The sequence below is a fragment of the Stigmatopora nigra genome, chromosome 23, assembly GCF_051989575.1.
Source record: "Stigmatopora nigra isolate UIUO_SnigA chromosome 23, RoL_Snig_1.1, whole genome shotgun sequence".
Taxonomy (NCBI): domain Eukaryota; kingdom Metazoa; phylum Chordata; class Actinopteri; order Syngnathiformes; family Syngnathidae; genus Stigmatopora; species Stigmatopora nigra.
In genome coordinates, this window is record NC_135530.1 from 1,885,001 (window position 1) to 1,904,311 (window position 19,311).

General features: G+C 40.6%; 2 protein-coding genes across 8 annotated transcripts in view; both read left to right on the forward strand.

Moving 5' to 3' along the window:
• The window catches only part of magi2a (membrane associated guanylate kinase, WW and PDZ domain containing 2a), a 31,196-nt gene extending 28,320 nt beyond the window's left edge, over window positions 1-2,876 (forward strand). For 5 of the 7 annotated variants that reach the window (XM_077709933.1, XM_077709934.1, XM_077709936.1 and 2 more), the window contains 6 exons: window positions 1-171; window positions 364-571; window positions 1,133-1,285; window positions 1,345-1,483; window positions 1,572-1,684; window positions 2,026-2,876. The exon at window positions 1-171 is cut by the window's left edge and continues 22 nt beyond it. In XM_077709933.1, coding sequence (XP_077566059.1) covers window positions 1-171; window positions 364-571; window positions 1,133-1,285; window positions 1,345-1,483; window positions 1,572-1,684; window positions 2,026-2,085 — 844 coding nt within the window. In that variant the 3' untranslated portion in view covers window positions 2,086-2,876. The remainder of the gene's footprint in view (window positions 172-363; window positions 572-1,132; window positions 1,286-1,344; window positions 1,484-1,571; window positions 1,685-2,025) is intronic. The other 2 variants (XM_077709935.1, XM_077709939.1) reach the window with 1 other exon arrangement.
• Window positions 2,877-5,902: 3,026 nt separating this feature from the next.
• LOC144181391 (fatty acyl-CoA reductase 1) lies at window positions 5,903-19,111 on the forward strand. The gene is made up of 12 exons (XM_077709821.1): window positions 5,903-6,146; window positions 9,227-9,487; window positions 13,739-13,914; window positions 13,996-14,175; window positions 14,644-14,821; window positions 16,418-16,462; window positions 16,536-16,654; window positions 16,733-16,800; window positions 17,318-17,489; window positions 17,565-17,694; window positions 18,024-18,151; window positions 18,427-19,111. The coding sequence occupies exons 1-12, from the start codon at window positions 6,138-6,140 to the stop codon at window positions 18,587-18,589; spliced, it is 1,629 nt and encodes a 542-aa protein (XP_077565947.1). The 5' UTR covers window positions 5,903-6,137; the 3' UTR covers window positions 18,590-19,111.
• Window positions 19,112-19,311: the final 200 nt, after the last annotated feature.

Genomic DNA, 19,311 nt, shown 5'->3' on the forward strand with positions numbered 1-19,311 from the left:
GGTGCCCACCTCGGAGAAGCAGAGCCCCACGACGCAACCGCCCCCGGTTTTGGACTCGCAACCAAGCCAGAGAGCGCCTCCATCAGCCCAAGCCGACGGCAAAACCCAGCAAAGTCCAATAGGCAAGCAGCAGACCGCCCCTCCCACTCACGTCTACCCCCACGAGGGCAGGTAAGTCGTGCTAGTTTTTCCCCAAAAACTCACCCGGGTACCACATGACTGTCTATCAGAATGAGTTAATTTGGGCCAATTTCTCCCCTTATTAATAATTGCAGTTCCCCTTATTAAGTGATTAAAACCCTATTGGCATTTATTCACCCACATATTAACCACACTTAAAACATTGATCACATTTGAAATCAGTTACAGATCAGAAGTGAAAGCCCGTCAGGACGTGAAACCAGACATCCGACAACCTCCGTTCACCGACTACCGACAACCGCCGGTAGAATACCGCCACCCCCCGGTGGCCGACTACCGACAACCACCCGCGCTGGACTACCGGCACCCGCCTCTCTTGGATTACCGCTCGCAGTTTACCATCCCGGATTACCGAATGCCACCAGTGCAGGTGAGTGACTCAAGGTTGGATGGGGTCAAAGGTCATCCCTTTCATTACAATATAATATTTCCAAATATTACAATATAGTATTTCCAAATATTACATATTTCCAAATATTACATATTTCCAAATATTACATATTTCCAAATATTACATATTTCCAAATATTACATATTTCCAAATATTGCATATTTCCTAATATTATGTATTTCCTAATATTACAATATAATTTTTCCAAATATGATATATATAAAATATCCAAATATTACAATATAATATTTCCCAATATTACATATTTCCAAATATTACAATATAATAGTTCCAAATATTACATATTTCCAAATATTACAATATAATATTTCCAAATATCACACATTTCCAAATATTACAATACAATATTCCAACTTTTTAGGTCAAAATATAACGTCATTTTTTTAAACCCCTTTCTTGGTTCACCCCTAAAATTCCATCGTTAAAAAACAAAAATCAACCCTATTTATGACTTACTTATTGACATTTTTAATTTCATTTCATTTAATCCCCAAACACCCTTTTTTATACATCTTTCAGCTCTCACAGGACTTTGACTTCTTCACCGTGGAGCTGGAGAAAACCCACAAAGGCTTCGGGTTCAGCATCCGCGGAGGCCGGGAGTACAAAATGGACCTATTTGTCCTCCGACTGGCCGAAGACGGTCCTGCACTGCGCAACGGCAGGATGAGGGTGAGCTCCACTCGACCTCCTTCCTAATGGGATCTTCACACTCTACATCTTTTCTTCAGGTGGGCGACCAGATCATCGAAATCAACGGCGAGAGCACGCGCGACATGAGCCACGGACGCGCCATCGAACTCATCAAATCGGGCGGCAGGCGGGTACGTCTCCTCCTAAAACGAGGGACGGGTCAAGTCCCCGAATACGGTGAGTCCTAATTTGTCCCGGCTCCTCCATTTTGAAAACCTTGCGGTTAATCTCGCTCGCCACATCGCTTATTGATTGATTGCTCTAGGTTCTTGCCCCCCTTTTTTTGTAGGAATGGTATCTTCTGCTCACTCCATGTGTATGAAAAGTGACACACATGGTGCCCCCTATTTGGTCCTCATGGGGCACCCCAAGGACACGGTTTGTACCCTGAACAATCGATGTGTGTGTGTGTGTTTCCAATATTTGGACGCCATGGCTTCGCCATCTTGAGTTGTAGTGATGTCATTTTTTATTTGTTGTTTTTATCGTCATACGTCACCCCGCTGAGCTCATTTGCATACAAACAGCTATGCAAATCATGTTGTTTATGTGGTTTGATGTGTATTTTTGTGCAACTCGCTAAGTTATTCAAGCAGTAAGCATGCTTGTTTGCCTAACAAACATTCGTTGTTTTTTTACTGTTGCAGTGGCATGCATCTGATAGGAGTTTTTTTTGTGTACCAGTTTTGACCCTAATCCCACCATGTATCATTTTCCAGGCAACGGTATCTCACGGCACCCTCGGTACCCTTCACCCTCTACAAGCCTGCCGGAAGTAGCCCGGAAGCCCGCATCCTTCCGGCGATGGCGAGCAACGGTGGCGGGTCCGCCGAGCTGCGCCTGGACGCTCCCCCGAGAGATTTACCAGCAGAGGCGGCTCTCCTGGGCCCCCCCGGGACGATCCCCGAACGGCGCCAGCGGCGGGTGGGAACGTCGGACAGGTAACGGATGGACCGAGCGAGGAATCCGTCGCCGTTCCTCTATTCCTGATTTAATTTATTTGAGCGCCGACTAAATTATTGGACACCCTCCACCTTAAAAACTGGACGTGCATCCACTTTTGTCGGAGAAATCGGCCCACCTGAGAAAGCAATCAAATGCAAGCAGTTTTTGGTTTGTTTTTTTTTAAACGTCGATCTGGACACGACGGAAACGCGTCTCAGACTTTGCCTTAACTGGACTGCGTCAAAAGGCTGAGAAATGACGCCAAGGAGGGCAAGGAGTGCCTTAAGAAAGGGGCCAAGCATCGACGTTGTTGTTTTTTTTTTTTTTTTAACCCCCAAAAGGCTGCTAGTAACCGTGACGACCATACGTGATGACGTAAGTACACTATGAACGGGACCATGTCAATCACGCTTTGGCTTCATGTCTTTAACTGTGCCAAAATGGCTCGACCCTTGTGCATTTTTTTTCTACAATTAATGGCGTCCCACCAATGATGAGTCAAAGCGGACAAGTTCTCCTTGGTTGCCGTGGTGATGAGGAACCAGCAAAGCACAGCGTGGAAGCATCTTCTTTTTTTTCCTCACTTTTGTTGGGCGACAAAAACCAAAATGTGCGTTTGTGTGTGTGTGTGCGTCTTTATGTGTGTGTTTGTGTCTGTGTGTTTGTGTGTGCGCATGTGTGTGTGTGTGCATCTTTGTGTGTATGTTTGTGCGTGTGTGTGTGCATCTGTGTCTGTGTGTGGGGGTGTGAGTATGTGCATCTGTGTGTGTGCATCTGTGTCTGTGTGTGGGGGTGTGAGTATGTGCATCTGTGTGTGTGCATCTGTGTGTGTGTCTTTGTGTGTGTGTGTCTTTGTGTGTGTGTGTGTGCATCTGTGTGTGTGTCTTTGTGTGTGTGTGTGTGTGCATCTGTGTGTGTGTCTTTGTGTGTGTGTGTGTGTGTGTGTGTGCATCTGTGTGTGTGTCTTTGTGTGTGTGTGTGCATCTGTGTGTATATATGTGTGTGTGCATCTGTATGTATATATGTGTGTGTGTATGTGTGTGCATGTGTGTGTGTGTATGTGTGTGTGTGCATCTGTATGTATATATGTGTGTGTGTGTGTGTGTGTGTGTGTGTGTGTGTGTGTGTGTGTGTGTGTGTGTGTGTGTGTGTGTGTGTGTGTGTGTGTGTGTGTGTGTGTGTGTGTGTGTGTGTGTGTGTGTGTGTGTGTGTGTGTGTGTGTGTGAGTATGAGATGACACGCAGATCAGAATCACTGTGTATTGAAAAAAAAGGAAAACTATGAAAGAAACAAAAAATAATCGATTTTAGTTCTGTCAGCAGAGTTGTAGGGAAGAGGAGCAATTATTTTTTATGATATATTTTTTATGAAAACATCAGTGCACCCCGAAATTATGCCCCCGGAGCCCAACATAATGGATTGGACATTTAAAAGAGCCATTGAGTTTAAATATATTTAAAAAATACATTAAGAAAAAAAAAAGTTGGTCCACTTTTTCTCTAAATCGCTTAATTTCATCCACCAGTAATTGATGTTGTTATTAATTTAATCTCATTTCTGAACTGCTTTATCCTCATTAGGTTCACGGGGGGTGCTGGAGCATATCCCAGATGACTTTGGGCCAGAGGCTATGAGACAAACAAAAAAGTACATCTTAGTTCTGTCGTTAGGAGCAATTATTTTTTATGATAAAAAAAAAAGCAGCACTAAGCAGATAATTTTTTTGGGTTCCCAGAAATCTGAAAAATACTCTTAATGAAGAAAATAAAACTATGTTTTTTTGTTTATTCATGAGCCGAATTCATCAGGCTGATTATTAATAAGAGTAGCCTTTTATATTTGATTGACCAGTGCACGAATAGAATTTTAATGTTAAAAGAGCATATTTTCATTTTAAGTATGATTCACATTTGTGGTTTCTTACTTTATTGCTCCATTAATATATTCAACAGTGTGCAGCAATCCTTATTTATATATATAAAAAAAAAAGAATACTGCAGTTGATAATTAAACAGCATTGCACTTTATCTATATTGTTGTAGCCTCCTGATTTCTCCATACGAGTGCACTACGACTGCAATACACAGATAATCCACTGGAGGCCACTGTCAACACATTTTTGAAACCCCTACTTTTACATTCTTCACAATCTGGACTTCCAAAAAGGTATTTGTCATTGTTCTATTTCTGTCACACTTTCTGCGGGTGCATTTTTCCGTCACAGCTCTAGAATTTAACTTCCTCTTCTATTTTTTTCCCCCAATCCTTCCTCCTTCTATTTAGTACGTGCCTTCTAATTAGAATATTTGGTTTAATCTAAAAACAAATTGAACGAAAACATTTCCAAACCACAAACAATTATTATAATTCACGGGAGTGTTCCTGAATAATTAAATTATATCAGGAAAGTCAGATGACTCATAAAACTTGTTTTATTGAAAAAAAAACAACTTTTCCTGGCTCCACAAACCCATGTAAAAGCTCAAAGTGCCAAATTTTCAACTTATTTTTAAACTTTACACCTACAATAGTACAAGTTTCACATTTTATAACATCACATGTCCATAAAAGGTAATGGGTGTGCCAAAAAGGTCTGTTTTAGGAGGAAGTACGCATATGTTATCTTAACAGGTTCAGTGCAGACATTTGCCGGCCCAAACTTGCATACTTAACATTTTCCAGACAGGGCTGTTGTTCAGCTTGTCCTGCCATTTGTACACTTCATCGTCAGAGTACTTTTTAGACATCCAATCGTGTATTTCAATCACTTTAATTATTCTTGATACACTTTTTTTGCGCTAAACACTGAATGAATGTGTGATTTAATTATACAAGCAACTACCGTATTTTCACGACTATAAGGCGCATTGCATTATATTTTTTTTCCATTTATAAAGCACACTGGATTATAAAGCACCATGTCTATTTTGGAGAAAATTTAAGACTTTTAAGTGGTATATGTATTTATATATAAGCAACATGCTTATTTACTTCTTTATATGCTTAATTATGTTTTATATTTTTTTTATTTATTAATTTATTGATTACCTATTTATTTATGTTTACATGTCTATTTCTGTGTCTGTATTCTCACCCTTTTGCTACTGTGACAATTAAATTCCCCAAATATGGGAAGAATTAAGTAATCTAATCTAATTTACCAATCTATATCGCTATCTGCTAATGTTACTAATCATCCCCAAAAAATATTCCATTCCTTTATTTTCCCTGCCACTTGTCCTCACAAAGGTCATGGGGGTGCTTAAGCCTATCCCAGCCAACAGTGAGCAGTATATACCCCTGAATGGGTTGCCAGGCAATTGCAAGACACTTGACTGATAATGATAGAATAACTAGTCAATATTTTGCTAAAGTGATCAGCTTTTAGGCATCTATATTAACATATAATGCTCTTCATACTTCATTTTCCATATCATATAACTCCATTATGAACTAGGATTGGGTTGTATTTTTTGTGACCTAGGGTAATTGATTTTAATTACTAAGAACGACATCCTGAAGTTTTTTACTTGGTGGAAATTGGAATGGGATTTTGCACATGGTGGGCCAAAAGCATGAGGAAATGGGTGGGGCTACGAGTGGGGTGACACACACACACACAGTTATATACACGCGCACACGCACACAGTCAGTACCCGTTCATTCAGCGTGGTGCGGGGCGGGCGGCTACCACATTCGTCGACGTCGGGGCCGGCCTAAGATTCCCCCCACCCATCCACCCATCCACCGACTGCGACGACGGTAGGAGCATCCGAGTTGATTGAGGGGGGCGGCCGGCCGGTGGGAGGAGGCAGAGAAACCGCAGCTGCCGCACCGCACAGCCTCTTTTGACAGGCGCGAGAGGACGGAAGCAAACTCGCCGCTCATGTCTACGGTAAGAATCCGCCGCCTATTCCGCCGCAAACGTCGATGGCGAAACCGTGGTTGGCGTCCAGCGGTCTTCCCATCGCAGCGAATGGGCGTTTTGTGTCGCCTGCGTGGCACCCACGCGCCTCGGGGAAGGGACGCGTTTGAAACACTCGTTTGCAAGGGGGGGGGGGGGGGGGGGGGTGGTTACGTGGTGTTAGCATGGGGGACCGGTGGAGGGGACCGGTTGAGGGACCGTTTTGTAGCCGAATTTGGTGGCTGGGTGGCGGGCGACGAGAGAGGCAACGCGCCGCCGGTTAGCCCGAAGCCTTCAACACGGAAAGTACAGGAAACCAAGACATCGGCCTTCAAAATTAAATGTACAGCGTGTTAATTGTACATATGGCGTTTTATAGTTTTTGAATTGTGAAGTTTAATCAGTCGATTTGAGTACATTCTTATTTATTTGGGGGAGGGCAACTTGTTAAATTAGTAAGATGGTAGTATAGTCGCTTCCAGACAAATAAATCCACGTACTAAAACGCTTCTGTTTTGAAGCTGATATGTCAAAGATTGACCATGCCTTAAACTACGGCTATAAATGATCACATGAGAACGGTATTCAACATGTGAGTTCGTGCCAAATGTAGGTTTTATCCTTTCCGCGTCGCTTTTATACTCGCCTCAAACCGGAACTTTGCGCTCATGTCAGGCTTAATGATTGCCTTTGACTGGGTTGATGTCATTACAAATGCCAAATATATGATGTGATATGGTTACTTTTTTATGTTAAGATGTTTTATTCCTTGCAAAATATTTTTTTCTGCATTCCAAGTGACAACATTATGTACAAATCCCAGAACTGTTTTTTTCTCTCTTCCAATTATTTGCCATTTAGCTTTGATTGACTGTCAATAACTTCCATCTTTACATGTGCTTTTAACAGTGGCGGTCCATGAATTTTCAGAGCAGAGAAGGTCTTGAAGGCCCTGGCGGCACACCACTGGCTTTTAATAACCATAGACGGGCATTACTTGGGTCGCATGACATTGAACCTGATGTAGAAGGGCGTGGCACTAACAGCGTGTCATTGGCAGTGATGGAGAGGCCTGATGTGACTAATGACCATCATTCATAGTCTGTCACCCAATCCTTCATACTGTACACAAGCTTTAGTAGAGCTAATGTAGTACAGAGTGGCCTCCCATGCTAATCATAGCGGATGGTCATGTTTCTGCACTAAGTGTTTCAAAGTTGTTGTTGTTTTTGAACAGTTTTTCTTCCCATAATGCATAAAATAGTCTGTTGTTAACCAAAACAGTAGCACCGACTGTAAAATGTAAACAATCGCTCGGATGGATTGCCGTTGGCGGCCAGGAAATTAAATGTCAGATTGGTGTTCGCGACCTTTTGACCTGAGGTGCGAGTGTCGATTTCTTAGTCTGTGCAGGGAAGCAGGTGTAATTTCAGAAGCGTAGACGTCATGGCTTCCATGCATGCTGGTCTTGTTAACAGGAAATGCTGGGTGGAGTCAGTATTCTTTTATATATAAATAAATCATCATAATAATTATAATAATAGTAGTAATTTTTTGGTCGCCAGTCAAATGTACTTAGATATTTAAAAGTACTTGGATATTAAACTGTACTTGGATATTAAACAGTACTTGGATATTAAACAGTACTTGGATATTAAACAGTACTTGGATATTAAACAGTACTTGGATATTAAACAGTACTTGGATATTAAACAGTACTTGGATATTAAACAGTACTTGGATATTAAACAGTACTTGGATATTAAACAGTACTTGGATATTAAACAGTACTTGGATATTAAACAGTACTTGGATATTAAACAGTACTTGGATATTAAACAGTACTTGGATATTAAACAGTACTTGGATATTAAACAGTACTTAGATATTAAACCGTACTTAGACACCAAATAGTACTTAGTTATTAAACAGTACTACATATTAAACAGTACTTAGATATTAAACAGTACTTAGATATTAAACTCTCTATATTAGATATTAAACTCTCTCTCATGAATATAATTTTCAGAGCTGGCTTCAACAGTAAACTCTTTGTTACCAAAAGACCGACGACCAAAAGACCGGCGACCAAACGTCCGGGCACCCATATACACTATCATTTTTTAAAACTACTAGTAGTGTGGTTTATATGCAGCATGATATTGATGCTCCAAAAATGAAGTTGAGTCAAGTATCAACTATCAATGACAGTAGTAGACGTCCTTTTAAGCATACACTGCCAACCCTGCCAGTTCAAACGAATTGGACATCTACCAGGGAATACATTTTTTTTATCCACGCAATGCATTTTGCCTTGGAAGCTTGTTGGCTAATTATATTACACAATCCATCTCTCTCTCTACTCGAAATCACTTTTTTGTCTTAGCATGTGCAGCATGCTCGTTCCTGTCAACTCGGGTTAGCGTTTATCTGACAATATCCAATCCCCAGCACCCCCCCCCCCCCCAACACCCCCCCTCCCCGCCCTGTGGTTGAAGCGACTTGCCTTCAATCCCGCCGCCCGCTGGCTTTCAAGCGAACTAATGCGATCGTGCGAGCGTTCTATTTTTTCCTCTTCTGCTGCCACTCTCGCCGGCTCCTGTCCGTCCGTAATTCGCTCGGCCCGAGTGCATCTGTCGAGCTCGGCAATCAACCCCCCCACCAACCCCCCCTACGCACGGCCCGGTCAGGCTGACCCGCTAATGGAGGGCCCGAGGCTTCCACGCATAGCTAGAGGGTCCAAATTCACTCGCGGGATGTACAATGATGCTTTGCGTTTTAAATGTTGTTTGAGTTTTGAATGAATATTTGACAATACGAGCACTCAAAAAGAAATATTTTTTATAAGATTGGGAACCTTTTTGACGAAGAGAGCCACAAACAATTCATATTTTGCAATGTTATTCCTTGTGAGCCATACTATGAATTTAAAAGTCAAAATACATGTAAATGAGTGCCTTATCATTTTTGTTGTTGTTATTTCACCTCTTTTAAAGTGGAAAAAAATGAATATTTTTAAAAATATTCTTATGCTGTTCCTAATCCAAAACGTACCCCTGCTTTCCCCCCAGGAACCGCGAGATGGTCTGGACCCCGTCGGGGCCGAGCAAGATGTTGGAAAGGGACCGTCGGACATCACCCCCGTGGCGTCTGTCGCCGAATACTACGCCGGCAAGAACGTGCTCATCACGGGGGCCACGGGTTTCATGGGAAAGGTCTTGGTGGAGAAGCTACTGCGTTGCTGTCCCGAGGTCAAGGGACTCTTCCTACTAGTGCGACCCAAAGCCGGACAGTCCATGCGGCATCGGGTGGACGACATGATGAAATGCAAGGTGAGCCCTTCCAAAAATACTCTTGTCGACTTGACGCCGACTGAATGGAAAAGTTCACATAACTCAAGGCGGGAGAGGATAAGTCGTACCTCTCGCCTGGTCAAACTAATGTAAGGATACGGGTCAAATCCTGCTTTGAAATTGAGATATGACAGAAATACTCGTGTTAGTGTGGAAAAAAAATGACTGGTAGAAGTAGTGCGAGATTAAAGAAGCTTAGGAGGTCAGTCAAGGATAAAAATTCAACTATAGGAGTCAAAGTCTAAACCAGACATGGGCAAACTACGACGTTTGGTCGCCGGTCAAATGGAAGTTTGATATCTAAGTACTGTTTAATATCGAAGTACTGTTTAATATCTATGTACTGTTTAATATTTATGTACTGTTTAATATCTAAGTATTGTTTAATATCTAAGTATTGCTTAATATCCAAGTATTGCTTAATATCCAAGTATTGCTTAATATCCAAGTACTGTTTAATATCCAAGTACTGTTTAATATCCAAGTACTGTTTAATATCCAAGTACTGTTTAATATCCAAGTACTGTTTAATATCCAAGTATTGATTAATATCCAAGTACTGTTTAATATCCAAATATTGTTTAATATCTAAGTACTGTTTAATATCTAAGTACTGTTTAATATCCAAGTATTGTTTAATATCTAAGTACTGTTTAATATCCAAGTATTGTTTAATATCCAAGTACTGTTTAATATCCAAGTACTGTTTAATATCCAAGTACTGTTTAATATCTAAGTACTGTTTAATATCGAAGTACTGTTGAAACTAACTCTCAAAATTATATTCATTAGAGTTTAATATCTAAGAGAGAAAGTTTAATATCTGAGTACTGTTTAATATCTAAGTACTGTTGAAACCAGCTCTCAAAATTATATTCATGAGCGAGTTTAATATCTAAGTGCTGTTCAATATCTATGTACTGTTTAATATCTAAGTACTGTTTAATATCTAAGTACTGTTGAAACCAGCTCTCAAAAATATATTCATATCTACAGTTTTTAGCTAGTCCAGTAGCCATACTTCCACCCGTTGCCGGGTAACCCCATTCGATCCATGCCCCAAAGTAAGAAAACCCTCCCAATCCCTTTTGTCCTTTGACGCATGGGTCCTCCCATTAGGCGCTTGACGGAGGCGTCCTTCTACACTGGATGGCTTTTCTTTGCTTTGCGGAATGTTTCCCGCACGCCAACCCGCTAAACACGAGCCAAAGACGGTATCCCGCAGGGAGGTTTCACCCATAACAATTCAAGTTTTACACTATCTCTTTGTATCAAGCGTCTGTCTCCGTGCATGGCTGAAAATGAACAATTCCTGAAGATGCCACTAACGCATTGAATAATGCATTCCAGTAGCATGACAACAAGGCAATTCTGTTGGGTTACTAGCTAAGTATCCCCTTAAAAGCTTCATTAGATGATGTCTGCATGTGGAGAAGCACCTGTTGCCAATATGGTGGAAGTGGGCCGTCCTTAGGGAGATGGTCAAAGGGGAACCAGATGCATTTCTAGGTAATTAGGCCGCAAATTAGTCGAAGCACTTTCTGAAACAAATGGGAACACGGCGTGTTTTTTGTCCTTTACAATGTCCAATCATGTGACTGTTCGTCTGTGCTACGTTTTTCTTCTAAGAATAATAATTATATATTAGAACTATAATAATAATAGCGGGGAAAAATGGCCAAGTACTGATTTTTGTGATAAGTGAAGATGTGATAATTGAGGGATTACTTTTGTCCAAAATCTTTGACCCAACGCCATTGTCTATCAAGTAACCCTTTAAAAAAAACACAGGTGTCAGAGTGGTGGCCCGGGGGCCAAATCTGGCCCGCCGCATCATTTTCTGTGGCTCGGGAATGTCAATCAATCATGAGTGCCAACTTTCTGTTTTAGGATCCAATTAAAATGAAGAGTATAGATGTAAATTAAATTTCCTTATTATGTACTGTTAACGGGTGCACTTTTTTATTTGTATCCTATCTTGTGCTGATCCGACCCATCTGTCAAATTTTTAAAGTCAATGTTGCGCCCCCTGGGCCCAAAAGTTTGCCCACCCCTGATCTCATGCACTCCCCAAAGACAACTCCAATGTCGGGAAAGGCTCTTTCGGTGGCTTCTCGATCTTGTGAGAGAATTATTGCTTTCTTCGTCGTAAAAAAGAGGACAAAGTTTTCTTGTACTAGTACAGCCATTAACCTTGTTTGAGGCAAAAGTGACCGAGTGCAAGACTGCAGAGGCGAGCGACTATGTGGCGCTTTTGTTTGTCAGTGACTGGCACCAAAGAGGCATTGACGATCCCACAGCGTGGCGTCTTGCACAAAGGACGGCGTTGAAGCCGCAGTCCCTATCTTGCCCGACCCCGATAACCCCGCTATCATCTTTGTAGATGACTCTCCTGACACTGAGGAAGTCCAGTAGCAGGACACTTAAGACAGACTTCAACTATGACAAGTGTCTGCGTCTGATAAGACCAAAAACCCGGAACTCACGCTAGGAAGTAAAAAAACGCAAAAGTAGTGCATTGTTGTTGTCTTAATTCCACGTTTAAATGAGACTTTTGTGTGGGGGGGATGTGCAAAACTGTCATGGATGGGTCAAATTGATCTTCTCTCCACAAAATGATGCATTTAAGCGTAGTTAAAAGTTGGCTTCCATTCTTGCTGGCAAATATAAATTGTAGAATTATGGCCAACTACTGTTTCGGAGTATGGAAGGCAGGGGTGCTCGGACGTTTGGTCGCCGGTCTTTTGGTCGAATTTCTCCATCAGCCTTAAGAAATTATCTCGTTCTGGACAAATACAAATACAGCACCCGTTTGGTAGTATTTGGCCACCTCGCACCACATGTCCGTCCCGCCCCCTCGGTGCCAGCTGCTGCCTAGCGGTGCCGTAACATTGCCATTGCATAACGTTTACTGCGGAGAGTATTTGCCCCTCCCCCTCTATCAGGCCGCCCTTCCAGGCGATGGCCTTACCACGGCGCGGCGGGATACGGACGGATGCGGCGCACGAACGCCAACAGCTGTCAGAGTCGCATCTCTTTGGTGTCAATTGGGGCGGGGGGCCGATTTCGTAACCATCTTTTCGGCAACTAGCCTCGCTCTCGTGTTAACAAAAGAATAGGAGTCTTATCGGGGCAGAGGCGGGACCGTTTTCCACGCAGGGTTCACTTAATCCCCCGCTGCGTGTCGGAATGCCGCCGCGTAGTCAACTGGCGGAAGCGTAAACAGGTGCGTAGGTCACGCTGGAAGGAGGCCGTACGGCTTACCAGAACACTAATCAGTCCACGTTAGCCATGATGTTCATCACGTGAGAGATTCGAGCTCGGCTGACCGGATTGTGCCCGCCGCGTAAAGTCTGACGCTAACTCGGGTTAGCATTTAACCGCCGGATGCGCTTGGGAGGAAAGCAACAGCAGCGGTGGCTATGAGATGAATTTACGTATGTTGGAAAGCAGAAGTCTACTGGGAATAGATACAGTTTAGTCAGGGATGGGCAAAGTTTTGGGCCTGGGGGGCCACATTGACTTTAAAAATTTGACAGATGGGTCAGCACAAGATAGGATACATATAAAAAAGTACATCCGTTAACAGTACATATGAAACATGAACAGAAAAAAATTGTCTAACGTATTAACACACTCATCATTAAAGTAAAAAGTATAAAATACAACAGTAGAAATTAGATTAATTTAACTTTTAATTAATAATATTTTTTTTACTTTTAATAAGTAAAGAAAATCACTTGATTAATCCTATGAATCCAATTATGTCACCTTAAAATTAATAAATAACCAAACAAAAAGTTAAATCTAGTCCTTTAATCTTAAAGTAAAATACTATACTCAACTATACTAAATAAACTCTTAATTAATACTACGAATCCAACCAAGTATGTCACCTTAAAATGAATAAATAACCAAACACAAAAAAAAATTAAATTAATCTCATAATTTTTTTTTTGCATTATTTTAGCAGTCACCTCAAAATATATAAAAAAAAAATCCCATCTCTCTTTATTCATAGTTTGGCTAGACCTGCAACTAATAACCTAGTTGCCAATTATGTTATTTTTTCCTCCCTTACTACTGAATGCCTTTTTTATAGGCTCTAATTAGCTGGAAAAACTTCTCTTAACAGATGCCAAAAAATCCCAATAACAACTAACATTAATAGTCTTCAAATCTGAACAGTCACTATTGGCATTTAACCCAAATTTTCCTTTTCCCCTGCAGCTCTTCGACCGCGTACGCCAGGACGACCCGGATTTCCAGCGAAAGATCCTCCCCATCAGCAGCGAGTTGACGCAACCGGGTTTGGCCATCTCACCCGAGGACGCCGACAAGATGGCGTCTTGCGTCAACATCGTCTTCCACTGCGCCGCCACCATCCGTTTCGACGAGCCGCTCAAGTCAGGATTTGAAATCGCTTAATCTGAGGGGAAGTAGAAATAGGGCGTGCCTGCCTGATTGTTTTTTTCTTTTCTTTTCAGGCATGCCGTGCAGTTGAACGTGATCGCCACGCAGCAACTACTCGGCCTAGCGCGGAAAATGCGCCACCTGGAGGCCTTTATCCATATCTCCACAGCCTATGCAAACTGCAACCGCAAGCATATTGATGAAATCATCTACCCGCCACCAGTGGAACCGCGAAAGCTTATCGAGTCCCTCGAGTGAGTGAGCGCTCTATTTTACGGAATGTACCTAAACGTTGCAGGGTGGTTTCTTTCTTTGTGAGGAGTAAAGTATTTGTATAAGTAGTATATTCATAGTTTTAAATAATATTTATTTGAAATGACGTGTGTCAAAGTGGAGGCACGGGGGCTAAATCTGGCCCGCCGGATCGTTTTGTGTGGCCCGGAAAAGTAAATCATGACTTTTTGTTTTTAGGATCAATTTAAAATGAAGAGTATAGTTGTATATTAAATTTCCTGATTTTCCCCCTTTTTAAAACAATAATTAAAAAAATTTATCCATTTTTTTCTGTGTTTTTAGTTTAAAAAAATCATCAAAAAAGCTAAAATAAACATTGTTTTAGATCTATAAAAAAAACCTGTATATTCAGAGCTTTTAATCCAGTTCTTTTAATCCATTTATTTAAAAAAATATATAAGTATTTACTTATTTTCTGGTGCTTCCAGATGGATGGATAACAGCATCGTGCAGGACATCACGCCGCGTCTCATCAACGACCGTCCCAACACGTACACGTACACCAAAGCGCTGGGCGAGTACGTCGTACAGCAGGAGCAGGACAAGTTAAACATCGGTATCATCCGGCCGTCCATCGTCGGGGCCAGCTGGCAGGAACCCTTCCCGGTGAGCCATCGCCGACGTGGCTAACAAATCCGCCGGATTTTAGAAATAGCGCCGGAGGATTACGCTCTTAATTACGTGGCGGGATGGCGGTGGCGGGCAAAGTTCACGCTCGGGTTAGCAGAGAAGACGCTTAAGCGGCTTTTGGCCGTCCAGACATCTTCTGTCGCCCCCGGGGGGGATTCCCACGCCGTCCTTGATGAGTGGGTGGGAGAAAGAGTCGATGCTTGTTCAAATGTACCTTTAACGGTCATTTGAACTGTGACAGCTGACAGCCATCTTTGTTTTGTTTTTTTCTTAATTAAAATAATAGCTTCAGATGTATGTGTAGGTATATGTATATGCATGTATATATACACACATACATATATGTATGTATATGTATATGTATATCTATATGTATGTATGTGTATGCATATGTATGTATGTATATGCATGTGTATGTATGTATATGTGTATATATATATATGTGTATATATATGTATACGTATATATGTACATATACGTATATATATATATACATATATACATATATATATATATATATATATATATATATATATATATATATATATATATATATATATATATATATATATATATATATATATATATATATATATATATATATATATATATATATATATATATATATATATATATATATATATATATATATATATATATATATATATATATATATATATATATATATATATATATATATATATATATATATATATATATATATATATATATATATATATATATATATATATATATATATATATATATATATATATATATATATATATATATATATATATATATATATATATATATATATATATATATATATATATATATATATATATATATATATATATATATATATATATATATATATATATATATATATATATATATATATATATATATATATATATATATATATATATATATATATATATATATATATATATATATATATATATATATATATATATATGTATGTATATGTATATATATGTATATGTATATATATGTATATATATATATATATATATATATATATATATGTATATATGTATATATATATATACGTATATGTACATATATACGTATACATATATATACACATATATATATATACACATATACATACATACACATGCATATACATACATACATATGCATACATATACATACATATATATATATATATATATATATATATATATATATATATATATATATATATATATATATATATATATATATATATATATATATATATATATATATATATATATATATATATATATATATATATATATAAATATACACATACACATACACATATGTATATATATATGTATATATGTATATATGTGTATATAAATGTATGTATATATGTGCCGTGATTGACAGCGTTGAACTTGGCCCGAAGCCTTCAGTGAGAGTTGTTCATGCATTTTTAATGCTCTCTAATTGACAATCACGAGCGCCGTTTTCTCTCACCGCGGGAAGTAACGCGATACCGCCGTAATCCACTTTCTCTTGTCAACGGCATCGATTGAAGCGCCGCTCTCTCCTCAGGGCTGGATCGACAACTTCAACGGACCCAGCGGCGTCTTTATCGCTGTGAGTTGAGACTCTCTCTTGAACGAGCACGTGCACGTCAATGACAGGCTTTGTCGTGCCCTCCCCACTTCAGGCCGGCAAGGGTATCCTTCGCACCATGAGGGCCAACAACGACGCCGTGGCCGACCTGATCCCCGTCGACGTGGTCATCAACCTAACGCTGGCGGCGGGCTGGTACACGGCTGTGCACAGGTTAGTTTCCAGTTGAAAATAGAATTTTTTTGGAAGTCTGTAAAATGATAGTAGCACCTTATCTATCTTCTTTTGCAGACCTAAAACGGCTCTAGTGTACAACTGTACAACTGGTGGCATCAACCCCTTCCACTGGGGTGAAATAGGTAAATATCTACTGTTTTCAACAGTACTTAGATATTAAACTCTCTCTCATGAATATAATTTTGAGAGCTGGTTTCAACAGTAAACTCTGTCACCATAAGACCTGCGACCAAAAGACCGCCAACCAAACGTCCGAGCACTTTGACACAGTATCGTCATCAATACGGGTGCATAAAAAGTCATGCCTACCACAATTTGAACACTGCGGAGTGTTCTTAGCTGCCATGTTGTCAGTGTCAAATCATAAGACGTGCAGGCAGGATATCCGGCCGGCGTTGGGGGGGTTTTAGTGAAAGTCCTCCCCCTTCCGTCATTTGCTGCTTCCTTTCAGATTAAGCAATTGCAAGCAGATGGCCGCTAGCGGGATTAGGCATCACGAAAGCATGGCCATAGCAAGCGAGAGGCGCTCTTGCTCTTGCCATAGCGCTTCTCCTCTCCCTTTATTTGTATTCGGCCCGCCGCATCCGTTTCCCCGGCAACCGAAGCCCGTGACTCATCCTCCATCCCGCTCGTCCTCAGAGCACCACGTGATGTCGACCTTCAAGAGGAACCCGCTGGAGCAGGCCTTCCGAAGGCCCAACGCTAACATCACCTCCAACTATCTCATCTACCAGTATTGGATCTTGGTCAGCCACAAGTTCCCCGCCTTGATCTATGACCTGGTCTTGCGTCTGTCCGGACAGAAGCCGCAGTAAGACCGCTCGAAACGTCCATTTTTTTTCTTTTGGACACGGAGGAACCATGTTGTTGTGTGTTCTCGTTCCAGGATGATGCGCATCTTTAACCGGCTTCACAAGGCCATCAGCCTGCTGGAGTATTTCAGTAGTCAAGATTGGGAATGGAACTCGGATAATGTGAGCATGCTGATGGCTCAGATGAGTCCAGAAGATCGCAAGGTAGACTTAATACACAGAAAGTGAGATTTTGGGTTTTTTTACAACAGGAATTCCTTCCCCCTTTGACCCAATTCTGTACTACAACTTGCGTAGTACATGGCAACAAGTATTGAGTACCATTTTAAATCTGAGTCATACATAAATACCTAGAATTCCTACTTTTCAAAAATGTAATCACTTTAATATACACAGACAATTTTTGAATACCGTATTTTCAGGACTATAAGGCGCACCTTCAATGATTTTTTTAAATTTAATTTTTTTTTTTTCATATATAATGTACACTGGATTATAAGGCGCCGTGTCGATTTCTTTTTTTTCCCCCCCAGACGTTCAATTTTGACGTGCGACAGCTCAACTGGCCAGAGTACATCGAGAACTACTGCATCGGGACCAAGAAATACGTCCTGAATGAGGACATGTCTGACATTCCCGCTGCTCGGCAGCACTTGAGAAAGTAAGTTTTTAGCAGCAATGTTGAGTTAGTACTTTATACCTTAATAATGAGTGATGAGTATATTAATAGTTTAGTCCTATTTTTCTGTTTGTTTCATATGTTCTGTTAACGGATGTACTTTTTTATATGTATCACATCTTGTGCTGACCCCACCCATCTGTCACATTTTTAAAGTCAATCTGGCCCCCTGCCCCTAAAGTTTGCCCACCCCTGAGTTAGTAGCACCCTCTGCTGCTCATTCAACTTAACACACATATGTTTATTTATTTTTTTAGATTGAGGAACATCCGTTATGCCTTCAACACGGTGCTGGTAGTCTTCATCTGGAGGGTCTTCATCGCTCGCTCCCAAATGGCGCGCAACATCTGGTACTTTGTGGTCAGCTTGTGTTTCAAGTTCCTGTCTTACTTCCGCGCGTCGAGCACTCTGACCAAGTGACCCCCCCACTACGACTAGCCTCCGCCATGTACGGAACCCCCCCCACCCATCCGTCCACCAAGTGTCATTGATTCTTCTGTTTTCCCTCTAAAGATATGCAACAATAGGCCTTTTTCCCTTTCTGCATACTTGCCTTCTGCTTCTGTTACTTGAAACTCGACGTCCAGCTGAGGGACTTTTTCATTTTGCGGGACTTCCGAGTCTTTGTGGATCTCGACAGTTCTTCTTATAACGAGTACTTACTGCCTTTTTTCAAGATGACACAAGGAAAAATTGACTATTTTTCCATCTTCCCAGAAAAGTGATCCCTTGTCCACAACCTCCTTCAAGGAATTTACTACTTTTTCATCTTTGTACTCAGAGCTTTGCGCCAATAGAAATTTTATGTGGGTCTCATTGTTTGAATGTCTGTTTTCCACAGACAATGCATTTGACGTTCGACATCATGTGCAGCAGTAAACCACATGGCCACAGGGCGGCGACAATGCTACAATTAAACAATGCCCGTGGTGATGCAATTCAGTACGTTTCAAAATTGTCGTTTTTTGTTGTGTATGTGTGGAGGGGTAATTATTAACAATGAATCTGCAATGTAGATGAAATTGTTTTGAACAAAGTAACAATATATATATATATAGTTCAGTATACCTGAGTCGACTTACAGTATTGCACACTATGAATTATTGAACATTGTGATGACATGCACTTCAGTGTTTGTTTTT